The 21,077-nt window shown below is 39.9% G+C and overlaps 1 protein-coding gene across 3 annotated transcripts in view; it reads right to left on the reverse strand.

Moving 5' to 3' along the window:
* Positions 1 to 7,959: 7,959 nt before the first annotated feature.
* The window catches only part of COL14A1 (collagen type XIV alpha 1 chain), a 239,414-nt gene continuing 226,296 nt past the window's right edge, over positions 7,960 to 21,077 (reverse strand). For 2 of the 3 annotated variants that reach the window (XM_036876369.2, XM_036876368.2), the window contains exons 46-48: positions 12,188 to 12,265; positions 10,434 to 10,589; positions 7,960 to 8,836 (exon numbers count right to left, since the gene is read on the reverse strand). In XM_036876369.2, the coding sequence (XP_036732264.2) occupies positions 8,757 to 8,836; positions 10,434 to 10,589; positions 12,188 to 12,265 (314 nt within the window). In that variant the 3' untranslated portion in view covers positions 7,960 to 8,756. Of the gene's footprint in view, positions 9,632 to 10,433; positions 10,590 to 12,187; positions 12,266 to 21,077 lie in introns of all 3 variants that reach the window. The other variant, XM_036876370.2, reaches the window with a different exon arrangement.

Raw genomic sequence — 21,077 nt, forward strand, 5'->3', positions numbered from 1 at the left:
ACATCAGTGACCCTAATTATACACCTCTGTGTCGGCTTTTCCTTGTTCCTGGAACTCATTTGCTCTGCTGTTTTCTTGGATCACCTCCCAAATAAACTACCAGCACTGAAATCCTTATTTCACGTTCTACATCCAAAAGAACACAAGTCAGCACATACTGAAGACCATCCCCACGCTGAAGCCCAGGAGACTTCCACATGGCTAAGCTGCTCAGTGTTAACAGTGACTTCGATCCCTCACATCCTTTGAAAACCATCTTTAGCCACACAGGTATATAACCATTTCCTTCGGAAAACAACTGGTAGATACAGACTGGTAGCTATTTCAGAAGAAAAGTAAATTTCCCCAGAGCTGTAGAATGTGCACAGACTTACTGCTCCCTGTACAGCCAGCTTTTAAATTGTGTCCATTTCTAACTTTTCAAGTCACTAGAGTTGTGGCTCTCTCCTATTTTGATAAAACATGCTCACACTTGAAAGTGGAACCAGAGATAGAGACCATTGGTGGCACGCCAAGAACGTGAGCAAACAGCTGGTTGGCAACAGATCAGGTAGCTGGGCTTCGGCTTGAGGTGTCCAAATCTGATAAATGGACTGTTGGTAAAAGGAGCTCTATTGTCCCCCCTGTTGTGAGAGAAATCTTCTGCATCTGTGGATGTTTTGTTGCCCTTGTCTAGCTTGGATTAATACTGTCTATAGGCACAGACCTGATCATCTACATTTGCCCTCTTACAGCACTAAATTATGTTTTCTACCTTTATCTTGCATCTACCTACCACTTCAGCATTTTATTTAAAAAAAAAAATAAGGGAGAAATGTGGGATTCACATATAAATCAAGTATAAAAATCAAATGAATAATCATATCTGACTTGTTTATAGTTCATGATGCGTGATCAAAACCGAAAGTTTGTGATGACTGCCCCTTGCACTGTTCACCATGTAAGAACTTATTCACTATGTAAGAACTTGTTCACCATGTAAGAACTTGTTCGTTATGCTTCAGAAGATTGGAGACTGTTGAGAGTTAGGCTTGGGGTTGATTAATGATTAATGATTGTGCATTGAGTCCCCTATACAGAATTTTATTGTTGTTAACAACCATTTGATCAATAAATATGAGAGATGCCCTCCCCCCCCCAAAAAAAAAAGAGCTCTATTGTGAAGTTCAATCCTTCCAGCCTCCAAATTTGCCAATTCACAGGCATGATACAAGTATATACATGAGAAAGGGCAGATAAAATGAAAACACATGAATTTTCTAATAACCAAATTCTCTTTAAGACATCTATTCAACAACTGAGCGCATTCAAATAATAATGATTTATTGGGGCAAAAACTGAGCTGGTTAATGATTCTGCAACATGATTTTAGAGCACAACAGGGATACAATTTTTACCAGGATTCACTGTATTTGGACCAGATAACAGGACAGTGAGAAATGGAGATAAGGGTGTCATAAATCACACTTTTTTTTTGACTTAAACAGTTAGTTTTGTTTTGTTACCATACAACATTCATTCTAGAGCTGGAAAAGCTTTTTTTGGTTTTTACTTCCCTGGATTTCATTAAACTTCTTTTAAGTTAGGTTAATAAAGCTGAATTTCACTGCATTGGTCATAGATAATTTTTTAATCAATAAGATAAAATGCAATTAAAGAAACAAACAAAATATGGTCACTCATGCCAGCATGTATTTTTTTATTACCTAGCAAGATACAGAGAAAAATACAAATCATTACTAATCTTTATGCATTTAGAAATGCCACCGAACAAGCAAATTATTCCACCACTCCTGGTAATGCACTTAGCCTACTGTTTATTCTGCTTTTAAAATTATCCTTGCCTACCACCTTTCTAAACATTAATGACTCTTTTTCTTCACTTATTCCAAGCTATTAATCATGATGATGGTATTAAAAAGGTAACAGATTATTTTGTATATGGTATAGAACTTTATTCCAAAATCTTTTTTTGATTTTCCTGTAAAGTCTTAGACTTCTGAAGCACATGCTTGTTGCACATCTTTGAAACAATATAGAAATGCTAAACATTAACTTTATCCTTTCCTTTAAAAAGTGAAAGTTCCCCACAGGAGGTAACCGAGGCCAAGTGTCTGGAATTTATTCATCTTCATTTTTCAATATGGAAAGGTGAACAGAATAAATATTGTCCATATTCTGCAACTTGCTTTTTTCATTTAACAATAGACTTGAATATCTTATGTCAGCCACATTTCTAATTAAATTATTCAGTCTGATTTTAAAAAATGTATTGCAAGCATATTCACATATTAATTTTTACTAATGATAGAGTTTTTCTAAAGAGCACAGAATAACCAGGACTTGGTAACAAAGGACTTTTCTGAATTCTGTGTCTGTCTAGCACAAATGAGCCCTTTACATCAGTGTTTCCAGTGCCCCATCAAATCAGAATGAAAAGTTGTGATTTTTTTTTAGACCAAATATTTTGGTTCATACCTTGGTAACCTCCCTTCTGCAACTGGACAGCCTTTCTTGTTGGGGACAGGCCCCAAGGGATTAGATCCTGCCCAGCTCTTACAGCTTAAATGAGTCATCCAAAATCATCCTACCCTTAAGATCCTATCTGCTGTGAGTACTGCATTTACTCTGGGAAAAGCAGGAAAATCTCAAAACCAACATGCCATTGTAAAAACATTCTCTCTTTGTCTTCAAATTCCTACCTCACTTAGTGAAATTACCATTCAATCTCCAAAACTTGAAACCTTGAAGCCATTCATACCTCCTGCCTGCTCTGCCCCATCCCACCAGTTACCAAATATCACATTCTGCCTGTAGTACTTCATCCCCAGTTCTCAAAGCTGTCTCCTTCTCTCATATCCCACTGCAGTGCTGCGGGCCAGGCCCTCGTCCTCTGGACCACTGCAACAGGCAGTCTGGTACATACAGGTCAGGGGCCATGAGCTCAGGGAGCAAACCAGAGTTAGAATCCCTTCTTTGCCTCTTTGTATGTGTGCGTCTGGCCAGTGGGTCTCAGCCCCAGACAAGTTCACTATGGATTAAACAGACCAAAGAAATGACAGTAGAATGTTCTTGGGGTGAAAGGGTTATATCCAACTTTATTCCCACAGTGGTAGGTCAATCACTAGAATCCCATCCACTTGGTTGCATGCAGTGAGCCGGTTTCTGCCTCTGGGCCTCTTTACACCGCAGCCGTCTCAGTCTCTGTCCTCCGCGCTGCCACCACTCCAGCCTCTGCTCTGCTCTCCTGCAGCCTTGCAGCTGTGCCACTGTGTCACCCAGAGAACTGGGCAGAGCTTTTATATAGAGTCGATAGCAATGTATTGCCCACAGGTGTGTGTAGTGAGCTAGCCAACCAGGGCCAGGTGAGAATCCTGGCCACAGGAACCTTCACTTTATCCACAGTGTGTAAACTTGGATATGTACTTACCTTATATGTTTGAGCTTTTGTAAAAAGGGAATACTTACCTTAATTTATGAAATTCAACTGAATATAAAGTATCCAGAACAGTAGGCAGCAAAGCACATGGGAGGTCTTCATGAAGTATCTTCTTACTTCCCTGATCTTTCCCCACAGCAGTCTACCTTGTACACTGTATCAAAATTGTGCCCTTAAATAATAAGTCTAATTGGGTCACTCATTGGCTTAAAGATACCCAGTACTTCTTATTGCCTTTAGGCAGAAATCTGAACAGTTTAGCCTGGGCTAGATGTTTCACAATCTGGTCTAAATCAGCTTACTTGCTTCCACTCAGAGCAGGAAGTTAGGAAGCTCCTAGACCATTGTATTTGTCTAATCTTTTCTAGCACAGTACATGCTGAACCCACGGCAGATACTAATTAAAAATTTGATGGCTGGATACGTGCACAGAGACAGGGACAAATACATAAACACATGAATAAATAAATTTATAGGAAGACAATATTTAAATACCTCTTCCTCACATTCTGAAATTTTTTAAAGATCTGAATTTACAAGCATCCATAGAAGCTGATCATTCTTTCCTAGGCATTATTCCCATCTCCCAAATGTTCTGGCTTCTATCGAAAGAAAACTCTTTCCTCTGTAGACAGAGTATATGACTTGACTTCAATTGTAAATGAAACTGTGCTAGGATGGAATGAATCTATAAGCATTTACTGAGCAGCTGTCAAGTGCTAAGCTCACTGCAGTCCAAGACCTTTTAGAGAATGCACACAGTAATATGGGACACAGAGGTTAAAGAATTAGCTAGAAAAGGGGACTGTTGTGTCATAGTTGTTAAGGTTATCCAGGTGGTCACATTGGGGTTCAGGTAAGTCTTCATATAGGAGGAGGAGCCTGGCTGAGTTCTGAAGGTTGAGAATGTGAATGTAAGTAGATCATTTAAACTATGGCGGGGTAGAAAAGAAGGGCCTTTCAGTAAGAAGAAAAAGCATGCCAATGATAGAGAAATAAGGAAGAGCATGCATCAAGGGTGTTCACTGTGGCTATAGTAGTCTGGAGAATATTTGGCTGAAAGATACATTTCAAAATAAATTAGGAAAAACCAGGTTGGAGAATTTGTGGAAACAAAAATGAAAGAGGGATAAGAGAATGCAGGGAACTCTCCAGGTGATCTTTCATCCCTGTGGCCTTTTAACTACTACCTACTTGCATATGACTCTTAAATTTATACTTGTAGCCATGATTACTCTCCCAGGTTCCAACTCAACAGCTTCACACCTCACACCCAGTTATCTCCTTACCTGAACTCAACCTCCTGGCCCCAAATCTGTAATTCCCAGAGGGTTATATATATCTTCATCCACCTGGTAGCTTATGTCAGACACCTGAGCTATCGTAGATATATTCCTCTCATTTCTATTTCTAGTTAATTGGCAGGTCCTGTCAATTCCACCCACTTAATTCAGTCCTCTACCATCTTTCATTAGACCATGCCAAGGCATTGCTAATGTTTTCTCATCCACTATGAACCCCTCCAACCCATTCTCCACTTGTGCAACAGAATGATCTCAAAATAGTGTTTCTCAAACTGTAGCCCAATTCCTTGGTTAAAAAAAAAGAAAGAGTTTCCAATCTGGGGGACTGAACAGAATCCTTGCGGGTTCTTCAGAGCCCAGGAATCTGTATTTAAATAAGCCCATCTCCACTCTTTTTTTGCCATTAACTTTTAAGAACCACCCATATGTGAGGCAGAGTAGCCTAGAGGTTAACAGAGGACATACCCTGAGCCTGAATGCGCAGGTTTGAATTCTAGCTGTGTATCCTGGGGCAAATAACTTCTCTGTACTCCCATCTCACATGGGATGACCAGGATAAATAGTGAACTAAAACATGAGTCAAAACATAAGTAGTGGCTTTTATTGTTTCTCACCAATGTTTCTGGTTCTCTTTCACTTCCTAGCACATAGGAAGATTGTATTTCTCCATTCATATGAAGCTAAAAGTGCTCACACAACTTCCTTAGACCAATAAAATGCAAGTGGAAGTAATGTGTCACTTCTAAAGGAAGCCGGGGGAGATGATTCCCCATGTTCTCTCTTCTCTTCTCATGGCAATAACAGAATTACATGTTAATATGGAAGTATCCAGGACAGAAGTGGCTGGAACAATGATCCAAGACTTGGAGGACAGCTACCCATGCTCTCTTGTGTGAACAAGAAATACATGTATATTATTCTAAGCTCTTGAGATGTTAGGAAGTTTTGTTACCACAGCAGAGCCTAACCCAACCTAACTGGTACAAATTTAAGGCCCTTGGAGGAGGTCTGGCCAATAGTAACTGCTCAATGGCAGCTTCAGAAGAGACGATCAGCAACATGGCTTGGTAGAAGAGGAGTTCTCCCTCCACTGTCTTAAAACATGTCCTGATCATGTCACTCCTCTGCTGAAACCCCTCAATTGTTTCTCATGGAATTTAAAATTAAATCCAAATCACTAAGCTGGTGCACATAGTCTACATTGCTTTGGGGGCTCCAGCCTTAACTTACTCACTCTTTGATTTAGTCTCATGTCACACTGGCCTTCTTTTAGTTCCTTGAAAATGACAAGCACCTTCCTGAAAAAGGGCCTTTGTATTTGACAAGATTCTGTACTTCCATTTTCTTCCCATGCCTTTTCTCATCTTCATGTCTCAACTTAAACATCAGCACCTCCGAGAGGCCTTCTCTGTCCCCCTGTTGGAAGCAGATCCTCCTTTATACTCTCTTCATATTCCTGTGTCAGCACTTGTCCTGTGTCTTTCATACTATTCATCAGAATTTGAAATGCATTTTGCTTGTTTGTTCGCCCATTTCCAGTCTTTCTCCAGCACTAAACAAGTTCCATGAGGACAAGCCCACATCTCTCTTGTTCATGGTTTCATCCTCAGACTAAAATAACTCCTGGCACACAGCATGATTAGTAATGGAAAGATGGGGTGGGGCCGAGGAGGTGGAAAAAAAGTGGGAGGGAGAGTTTGTCCTGGAATTAAACTGAGGTCCTTCTGAATAGAAAATACCACCTAAAATGATTATTCCCAAAGGAAACTGAGAGTTTCTAACAAAAGTGATGGAAATTCTGAAGACTAATGTCTTTTTAAGGAAATGATGTTTATTACTTTCAGAAATGGTGTAAACTATAAGTTATGTGTGTTCCTGCCAAAATAGGTAAGTCAATAAAAATGTAATTCAAAATCAGCTTTTATTACAAGGTAATGTACTGTAAACACAAAAGTCCTGAATCTGAGTTACACCTTTTATTTTCACTCAATAAAAATCTGATATACTGGGTCCGAGTATATCACATGACACATTCCAAACTAATGGAACTTCCCTGTAGCTTAAATAAACAAATTCAAATCACTGAGTAAAAATAAAAGACAAGTGTATTTGCACATCTCAAGAATGAAATGAATGGATTAGAACCTCCAGTGGTTTATACTTCACCATTTACAACAAACTAAGAGTCTTCTGAATGACACAGTATTGGACTGTGCATTTCCAAGGTCCAAACACTAACACACACAGAATAGCCTTCTCTCTACTCACTGTTGAAAGACTAAGAAATCTGAGATACAAAGCAATGAGGCTACCAATGCCTCACCCGAGTCATTTAAGGAGGAGTTCTCTCAGGTGATCCTGGGTCAGGCCAGCCTGGGCAACCTCATGCAAGCTTTCCTCCTCATCAGTCCTGCTTTCTGCACGTGGAATCAAATGCCGTAACTAAAAGGGAACCGCTCTTGGTTATTTGCTCACTGTCTTCTTTCATTTCCTGAAAAGTCACCAAAAGACTCTCTCTGTCTGGATCCCCAAAGGCTCACAGGTAGACCCTACTTGTTTGAATCCTTTGGCTGGAAAGGTCTTAAACCAGATCTGTGTGCTGAGGGCAACCAAAGAAGGTCAGAAGACCTTCCTGACCCAGGAATGATCTAGCTTCCAGTTACAAACGACCCCATCTCTACTTTAAAATCTTAGTGGTTACTAAGGAGAAACTACAGGAAAAGGAGCATACATGATTAAGCAGATGATTCTCTTTCATCTCTGTTTTCAATAAGCAAATAGTAGAACTCAAATCTTTCTCACATATCTAGACTTTTCCTTTGTGAGCAAAAGACAAATCATAGTTTCGGGACTGCAGTCTATTAGATTTAACCTCATTTTCTCTCTGCCTTCTAGATTTTTTCAAGTTTTCTTAATACCAGAAGATAGATGGGCTCCTCAGTCAACCATTGGTAAACATTTACTTAGCATTGGTCTTACATTTTCACTGCCATGCTTCTCTGGTGGGTTATAAATGTGTGACAAAATTCTACCAGTCTCTTATGCCCAAGTCAAGTGCTTCTTCTGCTAAGCTTCCTACTACACTTTGAATGAATGAATGAATGAAAGTTGAGTGCCTGTCTAAAGGACACCATGTTGTTTTTTCTGGTTGAAACACAACTAAGACAACAAAAGTTTAATGTGATACTAAGAAATGCAGTAGAAAGAATGCACATACATTGTTTTAAATTTTTATTTGCTCACAAGAGAGAATGAAAACAGGTTTGCAAAAACTTATCTGCATGTACAAAGTAATTCATGTAGATAAGGAGGGCAAGCCTTGGAATACTTGGACTTCTGGATAAATCATTCATCAAAATTGGATCTCTTTGCATGAGAACTGGTAGAAAGTTATTCTTTTATAATGAAAAACAACTGAAAAATTAAGTCGATTTCTAAAATCACCAACCTAAGAAAGGTTATATTCTAACACATATTCTTTGATACCAGTGAAACCAGTCACCAAGTGATCTCAGAGTTGAACAGATTAATTAAGCAAGAGGTAGTTTCTCCATTAATATCCCTTTTTCTTTTCAGCAAGGCTATAAGGAAAAGGGATACATTGCATAATCTTTGAATCTCTGAATTCCTCTTCTGCTAGGATCCCATTTCCCTTGAATACAATCATATCTGTCTTGTTTCCTTTCAGGACTTGAGATCATCTAACAGAAAGGATTACATAGGTCAGATTTTTTTGCCAGTTTTCCTTTGATCACTCTTCTCTGGAAAAACAAATAATCTGGTGGGCCATTAAAATGGCAATGAGAAATCAATCCTATGGTGGCACAGATTAAGGGGATTTTTAAAAAAATATAATTTCTTGTTAATAATAATAATAACAATATCCAAGCAGAAGATTTAGGCTGATGAAACAAGCCCCCAAAAGGTAGCATACAAACCACATAGTGACATTCTTCTTGACTGAGCCTCCCTAAGAGTTCTTATAGGTGGTCTCCAAATGTCTTCTGAGGCTATTAGTTCCCAGAGCCCCACAGCTCCATGGCTTCTAGCTCGTCTTGCACAGGGGTGAATTCTGGCTGATCAGGATGGGGAGCTAGAGAGGAAGAGTGGGGTGGGGACTTGATGGGACCAAGGAACCATAGGTTGATATTCTTCCCTCATATGGGTCCGTAGAGACATAGATTTGGTCATTAAACTACAGAGATATCCTGCTTGGGTAAAAAGCAGTTAGCAACCTTTACCCGCCATGCGGTTTGCACCTTCCCCGTGAGGTTTCAGGGGGTTAGTAAAAGGAAGGGACAGATACATTGCAGAAATTGTTAGAAAACTAGAATCACAGCCAATTGCTTATATATTATGTGTTTTATTTACAAAAGGAACCCTGAAAACTCAGCAACATTATGAAAGAAAAATAAATGTTTAAAACTGATCTCATGTTATTAGTCCATCACCAGCAATAGTAGGGAAGTGAAGGGATCAGAGGAAGAATAGAGAGTAGGGTGATCAGGGAGAAAGATGCCATCAATCTTGTGTGGCGACAGGAAAGAGGAATGATTACTGAGCCTTCACATAGGGAAGATTGGGATGAATTCTTGGCACATCATCATATACCTATATCCAGACTGACATGGAGCAGTCAGTTTGTATTACAACTGACACGTGTGATTTGGTTAAGTCCTGGTATTATCCTTGCATGTATCTGGAGATGTGGCAGTGGGCAGGTGGGGAAGCAAGTGAGGCAGGGAAGCGGAGTGCCCATTGTTAGGGGCAGGGGCTGGGGGGTGGTGGTAACAGGACAGTTCTGTATCTGCAGCCAATTGCCCAGGCCAATATAAGCAGAGTGGAGGGGCTCCACTTCAGTGCTGGTAATCATTGTAAGGGATCACGTCTTATTAAGAGACAGGGAGATTTAGGAGAACAGGGAGGGAAGAGATGAACAGAGAAAAACACATCAGCAAAACTTTGACCAGTTCCTCTGGCAAATAAGGTTAAATTTCCCCTAAGGCAGAAAATTGTAATTCTTTGACTAATAAGTTCACTGCCCCAAAGCAGCCTCTCAACTTCTCTCTTGATGTTTCCAAGACTCACTATGTCAGAAAACGTCCATTGCCCAACACGCCCGCATGCAGACCGCAGATGTTTTTAGGAAGCGTAATCTCTTTAGAATCTCAGTCCAGTGGTTAGTAATGAGGCAAGGACAGCTTGGCCACTTTTTTTCCTTCTTAAAACAATCTTTGGTCACTTAAAATGCATGTGGTGGGCAGGATTACACCCAGAAGAATCTAGGGGGCCCCCCTAATTACTGGGAAGTTCTGAGTCTGAGGTTTCCCAAAGCAAGAGTGCAAATTACAGGGCATCCTGGCCACACCACAGAAGTAACATCGAATGAGGGGCCCAGACGAATGTTCAAATATGTCCCCCAGTCACCAAAGGTCATTGGCCAAAGGTCACCATTTGGAAACAGAGAGACTTAGACATGTTGTTATTTTCAATTTCCTCTTACGGTTCTTAAAGGGGTAGCCTCTACAGTAATTTGCACTTCATAGAAGACGTCTCTGGATAATTTAAGCTAGTGAGGTGCTCGAGTTCTGCTTTCTTCCCACAATTAGCCACGTTTCACAGCACCCTCACCATTATGGTACTAAGCACAGCAGAACATTGCTCAAAGCCCAAGAGAGGCTGGCACTTACCTCCAACGCCGTAGGCAGAACACGAAGAGGGGTCACAATATCCAGGCTGGCCAGAAGGACCCTGTGGTCCAGGCACCCCCAGGTGACCTGGTGGACCCCTTGGTCCGGGGGATCCCGGAGGCCCAGGGCTTCCTGGCCGACTCTCCCCTGAAGGTCCTAAGAAGCACCCACAAATGAAAACAGTTGGTTTCCTTCCGCGTCAGGGTGAGTTCTGAGACTACTGAGAAGTAAATTAACTTTCAAAAGAAGCCACCTCACACATCTTAGGCAATAGGATCATCTGCCTCTCTCTGTATCCACTGAGTTCTTACTCCTAAACTGGATTCCCTTGGCAGAGAATCACGTTGTAATCATACATACTCCTGGAGGTCAACGCTTTTAATCAGCTCAGGAAACAAGAAAGCAAAATGTATTCTTTTCTATCACCTCTTAGATACTAAAGGAAAGGAGCATATCACTCTCAACCTTGTTTTCTTTATGGGGCTTCCATTTCCCAGTGCAGTTCCTGATGAATCCAATATATGGACATGCACATGCACACAAGTACACACTCACACACAAACACACACACAGTCAATCTCAACCTCATGACCTGTACTGGTTTATGGCCCCAGATAGTTGAAATAAATTAGTCTGAGTCTGAAAGAAATGACTCTACAGAAGAAAAAGGAAAAGTCTGAAATTGGATCCAAAATATTAATCCAAACTGTCTTGATGCTAACTTATAGCAACTGAGAGCTTAGATGGAGTGCAAATGGGAGGGGGATTAAAATATTTGTGAATTTAAGAAGTTTGTCAGGCTGGGTTATGTTGGCTTATGCTCATTTGTTCCACTGTTTCCAACAGTGTTTAAAAGGTATTCTTCAACTAGGAATGAAATTCTTCAAGTAGAACCTAAATGAAAATTAGGAACAAGTATCACTTTCTGTCTGAAAAGTGTTGTGGCTCTCAGATACATTCAGTTCCATTCACTCAACAGGAGTATTTATACTCAGAATGAATCTTCTGCATTAGGAATCTCTCCTAGAGAAGTTATTTTCCAAAATGACTAGGTTGGAGAGAAAAATCTGTAAACACTTGATTCAATGCAGCTAAGACAGGGATTGTAAATATCCAATAGGATTGCAAATTTATAATTCTGAGAGACCATTCTGAAAGCAGAGCAATATACACAGAACTCAAAACTTACACAAAATTCATTCAGTAAGACTATCATGGTGGTAGAAACTGGGTGCTCATCAAATATCCATGTGTTCCCCTAGATTTGGAGCAGTTCAGTGGGAACTGAGAAACTAGTTCCAGCCAGTGAAACATGAGCTGAATTGACATATGTCATTCTCCACTTAGAAAGATGAAAGCTGATGTGCCTTCTTTATCTTTCTCCTGGAGGCTTTTTCCCAAATGGATGAAAGCAATCCTAATCATATCAAACTTTGGGTGAGTGTGAAATAAACCTTTAATGTGTCAATCCACTAAGCATTTTGGATTGATTTGTTACTGCAGCACAGCCTAGCCTAGCCTAACCTAACTCATGCATCCAATAAAGATCCCAGAAAGTGCTATAACTTTTGGGGCTTGTATATTGGGAGGATCATTACAAACAAACTGGCCTTTCAATAAAGTAAATGAGAAATACAGCTATTCTAGTTAGGTACGAATGTAGTATGGCCATTTTCCTCACCTGTGATGTCAGTGATTATTATAAACATTGGGGATTTCTGTCTTGCAGTTTCCTGTTAGGTAGGAAGATTTACCTGCTGGCCCTGGGGGGCCTCTTGGGCCTTGGGTTCCAGTGCCTGGATTTCCTTTTTCTCCCTTGACACCAGTTAGACCTGTTTTAAAAAAGAAAAGGAAACAAAAAGTTCTCATTGAAATGAAATCTGGGTAGTTCCATTTTTCTGGGTTTCAAAAGGACCTCTCTGATGAGGATAATGATGCAGGTAGGTTTGGGGTTATGGTTACCACAGGACTTTTAAATTAGATTCGGACACTGGTGACTTATGGACAATCCCACAGGAGGCTAGTTGTGCATCTGAGCATGTTGTCTGTATTTGCAGTACCACCAGTTATCTCCTCCTTCCTAACGAAGTGGTTCAGCCTACCAGGTACCGGCCTGTGTCTTTGCACACACCAGGCCATTCGGCGTATGCAGTTGGCACTCTACAAGTAACACAATAGAAATCACAAGTGAACATGCCTAATATTTTCCTTTTGGTCCACCCTGTAATGTATCTGCAAAAAGCATGAATTATAATTAGGCAGCAAAGTTCTGAAGAGCGTGAGTTTCCATTAAAAACTTGGAAGCTTCAGGAAAGCCTGTGTTTGATTTGGCTGATTCAGCCCCATAAAAATCTAACCTATTCATGTTTCTTTTCCACTGAGTAGACATTTTATTCCAAATAATTTACAGTGCTATTAATAAACTATACATACATTTCACAGGCAAAAAACAAAGAAACATATACTCTGACACCTCACTGTCCAAATGGGTTCTCTTATAAGGTCCCTGGACAGGTGAGAGCACACTATGTTGAGGCCCAACCAATTCAGGAGAGAGTTGCATCAGACTGGGATCTGGGTTACCCTGGCTCACATCACAGAAGGTCTCTGGTGTCTGTTATTCATGTGCGACAATGCTTTGAAGTAGCAGAATGCGGAACTGCATCTGTTTGTAATTATGTTTACAGAAAAATTATGTGTGAATTGGCAAAGCCTAGAAGGGAACATAAACAAATGACAATAACCAACTTGATAGGTGGCAGGCATGCAAGTGATTTAAAATGCTTAAAATTACAAATAACTTTTTTCCCTTATTTAGATGCAATGTGATGCATACTCATTGTGGACAAATTAGGAGACATGACAAGCAAGGACTCCAGCCCTTAAAAATAATCACTTTGAACATCTTGGTTTATAACTTCCAGAAAGAAAGGTAGGTATTCCTGTAGTATTTGGTTTGGAAATAGCTGGCAAAAAAAAAAAAGACTGCTGAAAAACTGACAGTTTTTTCTACATCGCACACACAGTGTTGAAGCTTTGGTGTCTGCTGTGCTCCTGTGACCACCTCTTGGGGTCAAGGTATGCCTGGAATCTTTAAAAAGCCCTTCATCCTTGCTAGTGGTGGCTACTCCACCTACTGCTATACTTCCCCAACATCCCTGCCTGTTGCACATGGCCTTGATGGTGGTTTTTGAGCTCACAAAAGTCCAGTATGGTGGTGGAGGGGGAGCCAGAGCACTGATCACCGAGCACGTGGCCTCCTGTTGCAGGCCTGACTCTTCTCTTAGAAACTGATAAAATGAGAGTGATTTCTGAAAAGTAAAAATACATTCGAATCCAAGTAGAAATAGCACACAACTTCCTCAGATTAATCAATATTTCATGCTTGATGGCTAATCAAGTTGTTCAGACAGAAAACCACCCTGGTACATTTACTGTGTATTACCCAATTAGCTACTAGTTTAGCTAGTTGTTTAGTAGTTAACTGAGTGAGTACTTGTTAGTTGGTAGATGTTCCCTCACTTTCAAATGAGTATGCCCTAATGGGAATTTAGCAGAAACTGCCTATTCTTTTGTTAGAAGTGGAGTTAATTTCCCCATAGGGAACCACGGATTCTTTAAGAATGAGAACACAATAAAATACACTGATGACTAAGGCCAAGCTGTTCATGATTAACTGTGTGATAACTCAGAAGCCTCCCGTGTCCTTGCGGTAACTCAGGGACCAAAGTTAATAACATGGCTTCTCAATGGTTCTCCACAAGAAATCAAAGGAATCAGGCTGAATCGGACATTCAGAGAAGTATTCTCAAGCAGAAGCCCTGGATAAGAGTTTGATGACTTATCCTTTGCTTATTCATAAAGACAACAAAAGGTGGGGCAGATTGGAGAATAGAAAGTCTGGTTAACTTTCTAGTTATATAGAGAAAAACAAGCGGCATTTGATATTATCTTTAACACAAGTCAAGGTAAGAGAAGAAAAGCCTAACAGAAATATTCCAGCCCCTCAACATACCTTTAAAAAAAGAAAGAAAAATTCTAAAGGTATATTTACATATGTACAGAGAATTTTAGATTATATTATCCTTGAAGTGAAGATATGTTCCAACTACATGTAGGCTAATATATTAATATTCATCCATGTATTCACTTAGGGGTCTGAGAATGAAGAATATTCACACCCATGACGCCTTTTTTTGGAGTGAAAATATGCTAAAAATCAATATTTAAGTACCTAAGAGAAGGATTAAAATTAAAAGCTAAGCTTAGAGACCTCAGATCTCTAAAAGTAGATGTGCATATACTCTTGCTAAGCCTGGTAGGATCTGATTAAGAGGAAGGAAATTAAGTGTTGTAAAACGTCAGCCTGTGACTGTCCATGAGATGTCAGAGGGTGAGAGAGTCTGGGCATAGATATTCTTTAGAGACAAAATGCAATCATCACCCATAATAAACTTTTCTCTTGTAAATCTCTTCTGTGACACATGGTGGGGTCACATGATGCTGAGATCTAGTCATCAGAGCTAAGTGCCAGCATCCTTTCCACAAAGGCATAGGGAGGATATTCCCTCTTTCTGAACACCCTTCTCACACCAGGTGTTTCCATAAATAGTCCTCAAACTTGAAGCCCTAACTCAAAGCTTCTATACAACCACAACAGGCAGAGGCACAATGACTTCAAGAGCGCAAGGATTATCTGTCTTCTTATTGGTGGCTATATCCCAACACTGCTGTGGCGCCTTCACATAGTACTTAACTAACAAATATTTTTGGAGTGAACAAATGAATGACTGAATGAAGTCTTTGCCTCCATACTGTCTGGGTCTCCTTTGGCACTTATCCCATTACATTGCTTGGTCTCATGTTCCTCTAGCCTGGAGCCATGAGCCTGTTGACTCCAGAGATCTTGTCTTATTTATCGCTCTAGCGTCGGATCCAAGCAGAGTCTTGCACATAGTAGGTGGCCCAATAATCCTGGAAGACCAACTGAATGACTGAATGTCTACACCAACATGCAGCTGTTAAAAGCAAGCATAACCTTTAAAGGATCAACAAACAAAATTCCCTAGGCTGAAGCTTCGCTTTTACTTTCACATGCCTGACTTATGTGAACACTGCTTTTTCTAACAAGTTCCTTGTGTGATTATGTCAACTACTAGTGTCTCTTAAGAGATGGATACAACTGACTCCAATTAAGCTTAGTTTTCTGCCATTTTAAAAATATGAGCAGAGCTGATATGAACATCTAACTTACTAAAAATATGATTTAGCTAAGATTAAAATACCCTTAGTTTTCTGAGGAGTTACCAAAAATACTTAGGATAATCAAAGAGATTATTATTATTCATGCTTTCTTTCCTTTTTTTTTAGATTAATAGGCTTTTTTTTTAAGAGCAGTTTTAGGTTCACAGCTCTATTTTGAATAGAAAGTACAGAGACTTCCTACACTTACATGGCCTCACCATCACTAACATCCCCCTCTACAGAGGTACCTCTGTCATATTTATTCTTTCTTAAGAATCTCATTATAGAAACCATTTCAGGACTATCCAATTCTTCCTTACCACTAACATAACACTGACCTTCTAATATTTTCTTTTACTGGTCTACAAAGGCAGAGATTTGTTTTAGTTTATTATATTCCTAGAACCAGGCACATATTAGACATTCAGGAAATATCTATTGAGCAAATGGATGAAAGAGTGAGATGCTAAGTCCGATTGCAGCCTTTGACAAACCAAAAATGTGGCTAGTTAATCAGCTATGCCTATAAACTGGTTCACTAGGTTTTAAATGCTAAGCACTTTATATGTATAAACTCATTCGGTCTTCACAAGACCTGAGAGGGTGGGCACTGTTATTAACCCTAAAATAAGGTTGTGGTACGGAGATATTAGTCCTTAACTAGTAAGTAACAGAGCCAGGATTTCAGCCCAGACCAGTTGCTGGCAAAGCCTATACATTTAACCACTGCACTTCCTGCCTCTCCACCCCGAGCTGGACCTATAGGCTGCACTTCTTGTCTTGTTCACTTGTAGGTTTCCTGAACTGCCTGCTACATCAGTCTGCACATTTCCTCCGGCCCCACACTCAGGAATCAGCCTGCGGTTATCACATTTCCTCAGCTTATTTCTCTTGGTTTGCACACTCGCCCTCTGCTCTGGGCAAGACCTGGAGTTGAATCTTGGAGGATTATCTGCTCACACTGATGACATGTCCAGGGTCTGGCACTTGGCTGTCTGGTTCCTATTTCCTTTGGCCTATTGTCCTCTGAGTAGGGATATTTTACTCATTTCTATGCCCTCTGCCATACCAAGCTCTCCAGGCTGGAGACTCATGCTGCTCCGTGGAGCACAGTCACTCCTTCCTGCTCCCAGACAGTCTGAGCAACTCCCAGAATTTATGTCCAGGCAGACATGCAAGGCCTGGAAAATGCTTTCATTGTAATTGTACCAAAAAGTCACAGAAATTGTGAGACAAGGCTTCAGCTGTGTTATTATATTGTCTGTTGCCTGGGAAATGCCGGCGATGAATTGCAAGTACAGTCTGTTTTTCATTCAGTGTATATTTGGATGCCTATGAGTGCAAGGTACTGTACCAGGCACCTAGCTACAAGTACCTAGAACCTAATCTACAAAGCCCACAAGTACCAAGTACCTGATCCACAACAACAGATTACCTGGACTCAATTCAACAAGTATTTTACACACTTTTCCAGGCTCTGCTACATGTTTGGCCTACAGGATTACTACCAGCATGAGGAGCTCCATGTTTTGTGCTAAGGTGGCCAAGATGGAAAAATACATGGTTGTTTTAAATGTAAGCAAACTTTGCAAACCAATCCTAAGGGTCTCTCTTCCTATTGCCTTTTTCATAAAATACCTGGCCATCTACCATGCCTCTGTAATTCAGGGCTCAACCAGGGAAAGAAATAATACTCTACATCATTCAGGTAGAGATAATTTAACCTAGGGCTTAGTTCCTTGGGTGACAGAAAGACTGAGAAGCCAAATAAAGATGATGAGCCCATAAATTAGCAACAGAAGGAAGTCACCCACACCCCTAAGACTGCAGGGACAGTAGGAAGAAATGGTATGACTGGAGCCCAGAGCCTGGGGCCATCTGGTAGCATCCGGAACCAGTGAGATAGGCCTTTTGACCAGTATCTAAATCAGACACACACAGGGCACTGAATGGGAGGAAGGAAGTGCAGCTGGGAGTGTGGAGGTACAGCAGGCAGGGTGGAAGGTGTAAAGGGAAAAGGGAGGAGAGAGAACAGATGATGAGGCTCACAGCACATCAATGCACAGCAACCTGTGTAGTTGTTTGCATGTTGACTATTCCCAACTGCAGGAGCATGACAAAAAGGAACAGGGATTAAACTGGGCCCCAGGAATCCTGGCTTTTTGTCCTCCTAGTGTTGCCACAGATACTATGAACTTGCAGGTACATACTAAGATGTCAGACCAAATGCCAATCTATCACGTTCAGCTCCACAATCTTGATTGCTCCCCTTTAAATGCCGTTATATTGTTTTCAGCATTGACTGAGAGGCAAATTATAAATAATTAAAAGTTGGCAGAAAAATGAGTCAATTTCTATGGCTTAAGAAAATGAACATTTCAAGTTCAGCATGAATGTTCAAGAGGTTGATGGTATTTAAATTAGAGCTTGGTCTGGTCTTCATTCCTTGCAGAAACAAAAAGTGATATGATGCTCTTCACTCTTGGAAAAGCAGAGACTTATGTCAGAGTACTGGGACAAGGCCAGCCTCAACAGAATTTAAAACCAGTGTGCCCTCATTACAAGCATGAAGAATCGACTATTAAGATAACTACACCTTATATCTATGAGTCCATCATGTTTTTCCAAACTAGCAAAGAAACCCTGGAGAGCCAAATTACTTTGCTATGTTCACATGGTAATTTAATGTCAAAGTTAAATCTAGAACCAATGAAAATGGAAAGGATTAATTAATATATCTTTTTTAGGTATGTTTTCACCCAACTATAAAAATACGTTTCGGTTTATTTATTTATTACATTTATTAATTAATGCCATGTCAAAAAGAATTAACCAATCATAGCTAATATAAATAGCTTTAGTGTTGCCATATAAACTAGTATATGTTATATTTGCATTTGACTTGTTTATGTTCAAGGCCAGAAATTTAGAAAATGGCAAAGTACATTTCTTCATTTAAAAGGAAAAGAATCTTCCTCTCTCCACACACACACACCACAGGCAATTTAAGCGGAGGGTCCTTTGATTTTTTTTGATCAGACACATCTAAATTAGACACACTTAAATTTGGACACTGAAATGTCCAATTCATTTGCTATTTTTTATGCATTTCCTATCCAGTATAAATAAAGCTCCTATTTAAAAATCTTATCCTGCTTTTTTGGCTAAATTTATATGACGACAACTCGAAGAAAATGCTGACAGCGCCAACTTGGCAGTAATTGGCTATTAACAGGATGTCTTGGAATTGGAGCACCAGAACCACATGGGCTTCTGTTTTTATCATGGCTCTGGGGTGAAGGAGGAATAGCAGCCGAAAAGCTAGGCAAATGGAAATCAACGCCATAAATCATTTATGATTCATGAAATAACTATTACATTTCAGGTATTATGAGAAATAAAAGGAAAATGGGCACTAAATTTGGTCTTTGGGGAGTATGTAGCCTCATTGTTGAGATAGGATCAACAACCAAAGTGAAATCATTAAAAGGAAATTCGAGAAAGTAGAGTCTCCTTGGGTGCTCAATGCTCTATGGCCCACACACTAATGAAGTAGGGATCAGCCAACTATTCCCTTATCAAATATTTGTTCAGGTTCCTTGTGGGCAGATATAGAGATGAAAGGTTCAGCCCAGTTCAAGGAACTCACATCACAGTCCAGGGGGAAGACAAACAAGTACATACATAATGATTAGAATATAATGGGCAGCTGCCATGATGGATGTATGGTCTAGGGGACAGGCTGCACAAATGAGGAAGATCTTTGTCTATTTGGGTTGGAATAAAGTAGGGAGCAACAACTAATTCACTGAAAAAATAAACCACGGTGTGGAGGGGAGGTCTGGCAGACACAGCTCTTGGGTCAAGTTGTGACGTTGGAGTGAGATAAATGAGCCAGAGGAAGAAACAGGGTTCTGGGGAATGGGAAAAGCATGTGAAACTCCATGAAAGGGTTTAAGAACAAGACACAACAGAGATCAGCACTGAGTATGGTAGGAAAGGAAAACTATTTATATACATCAATTGAAAAATACTTTATTTTCCAACTTCAAAAATCACTCAGGGCTTTTATCCTCAAAGAATGAACAACGAATCTGGGTAGCAAACAGAGAGGGGTAACTGCCCTAATATCAAGTTCTTAAATAAAAATGTGAAATTTTCTCTTGATTGGAGATGACATTCCAACATGATTATTATTTTTTTATCCTCAATACTAATATTGGAATCCCTAGGACTCTTAGCATCCAAAATATCTGATCCCACAGAGTAGATGTAAAGTACCAATGACATTTAAAGAGACTAGTGAGTTCTAACAGGTAAAGTTTGGAATGATACCTCCCAGTCATCTCCACGTTTTCTTCCCAGGCACTGACATAGAGAAAGAAACTGCCATCGTCAACTGTGGGAAGGGATAGTCAGTATTGTAAGGTTTCTCTGGAGAAGGCCCTAGTAGGAAAAATAAATATAATGGAAAACCAAGAAATCTGTTAACCAAGGAACATGTGCCTGAAAAAGTAGAAGGTAATTTACATTTATTTGCACAATGTCAGTGATGTATTTGCTGTGTTAGTAGATTGTCATAGTGAACACAATGGAGACAAATTCAGAAAGACATAAGTAATTGATAAAGCTCAACTATATTGGCTTGAATTTATAGCTGCTGTATTCTTAGTAATTCTTAAATGTAAGTACATTCTGACTTCATTATGTTTCCAGTGCAGTTTTTTTTTCAATTATATGTAAAGTTAGGCTGTATTTATCATCTATGATATGTTGTAAGTTATTTGTTATAAAAAGGAGACAATATGTTTGCTAGAGTTGAGAATCATGGCTTTAATGGTTTCAAGCCCTTTCCCACCTCAGGACATTTGCACATGCTATTACTGTCTCTTGCCTAAAATGCTCTCCTCTTAATGATATGTGAAACTCTTAAATTTTCAGGTCTCAGCTAAAACATCAGTGACTCAACAGACCAAGTCAGAGTCCTGTCTGCTATGCTCATGTAGCATCCCACATTTTTTCCTTCTGCTTATAACGACTGAAATTAAACAATTCGTGGGTTTTTTTAAATTTAAAATCTTGGCACATGAAAGTCAGGAAACATATGCCTTATTTACCACTATGTCACTAATGTCCAACACCATACCTGACATGTAGTAGATGCTCAGTATGTGCTGGTTAAATGAATTATGAAGGCCCAGAGCAATGAAGCTGTGAGATTAAGCAGCCAGGATTATAGAGCTACTAAGTGCAAACCTAGGATTGTGAACCATGTGCAATTGATGCCCCAAACCACATTCTTTTCATCCCATCATGTTGCTTCCAGCTAAAGCATCATCACATACACTGAAGTGAAAATGGTTCCTCTTCTAAAATATCAGAAGCAAAACAAGTTTGAAT

The sequence above is a fragment of the Manis pentadactyla genome, chromosome 3, assembly GCF_030020395.1.
Source record: "Manis pentadactyla isolate mManPen7 chromosome 3, mManPen7.hap1, whole genome shotgun sequence".
NCBI lineage: Eukaryota > Metazoa > Chordata > Mammalia > Pholidota > Manidae > Manis > Manis pentadactyla.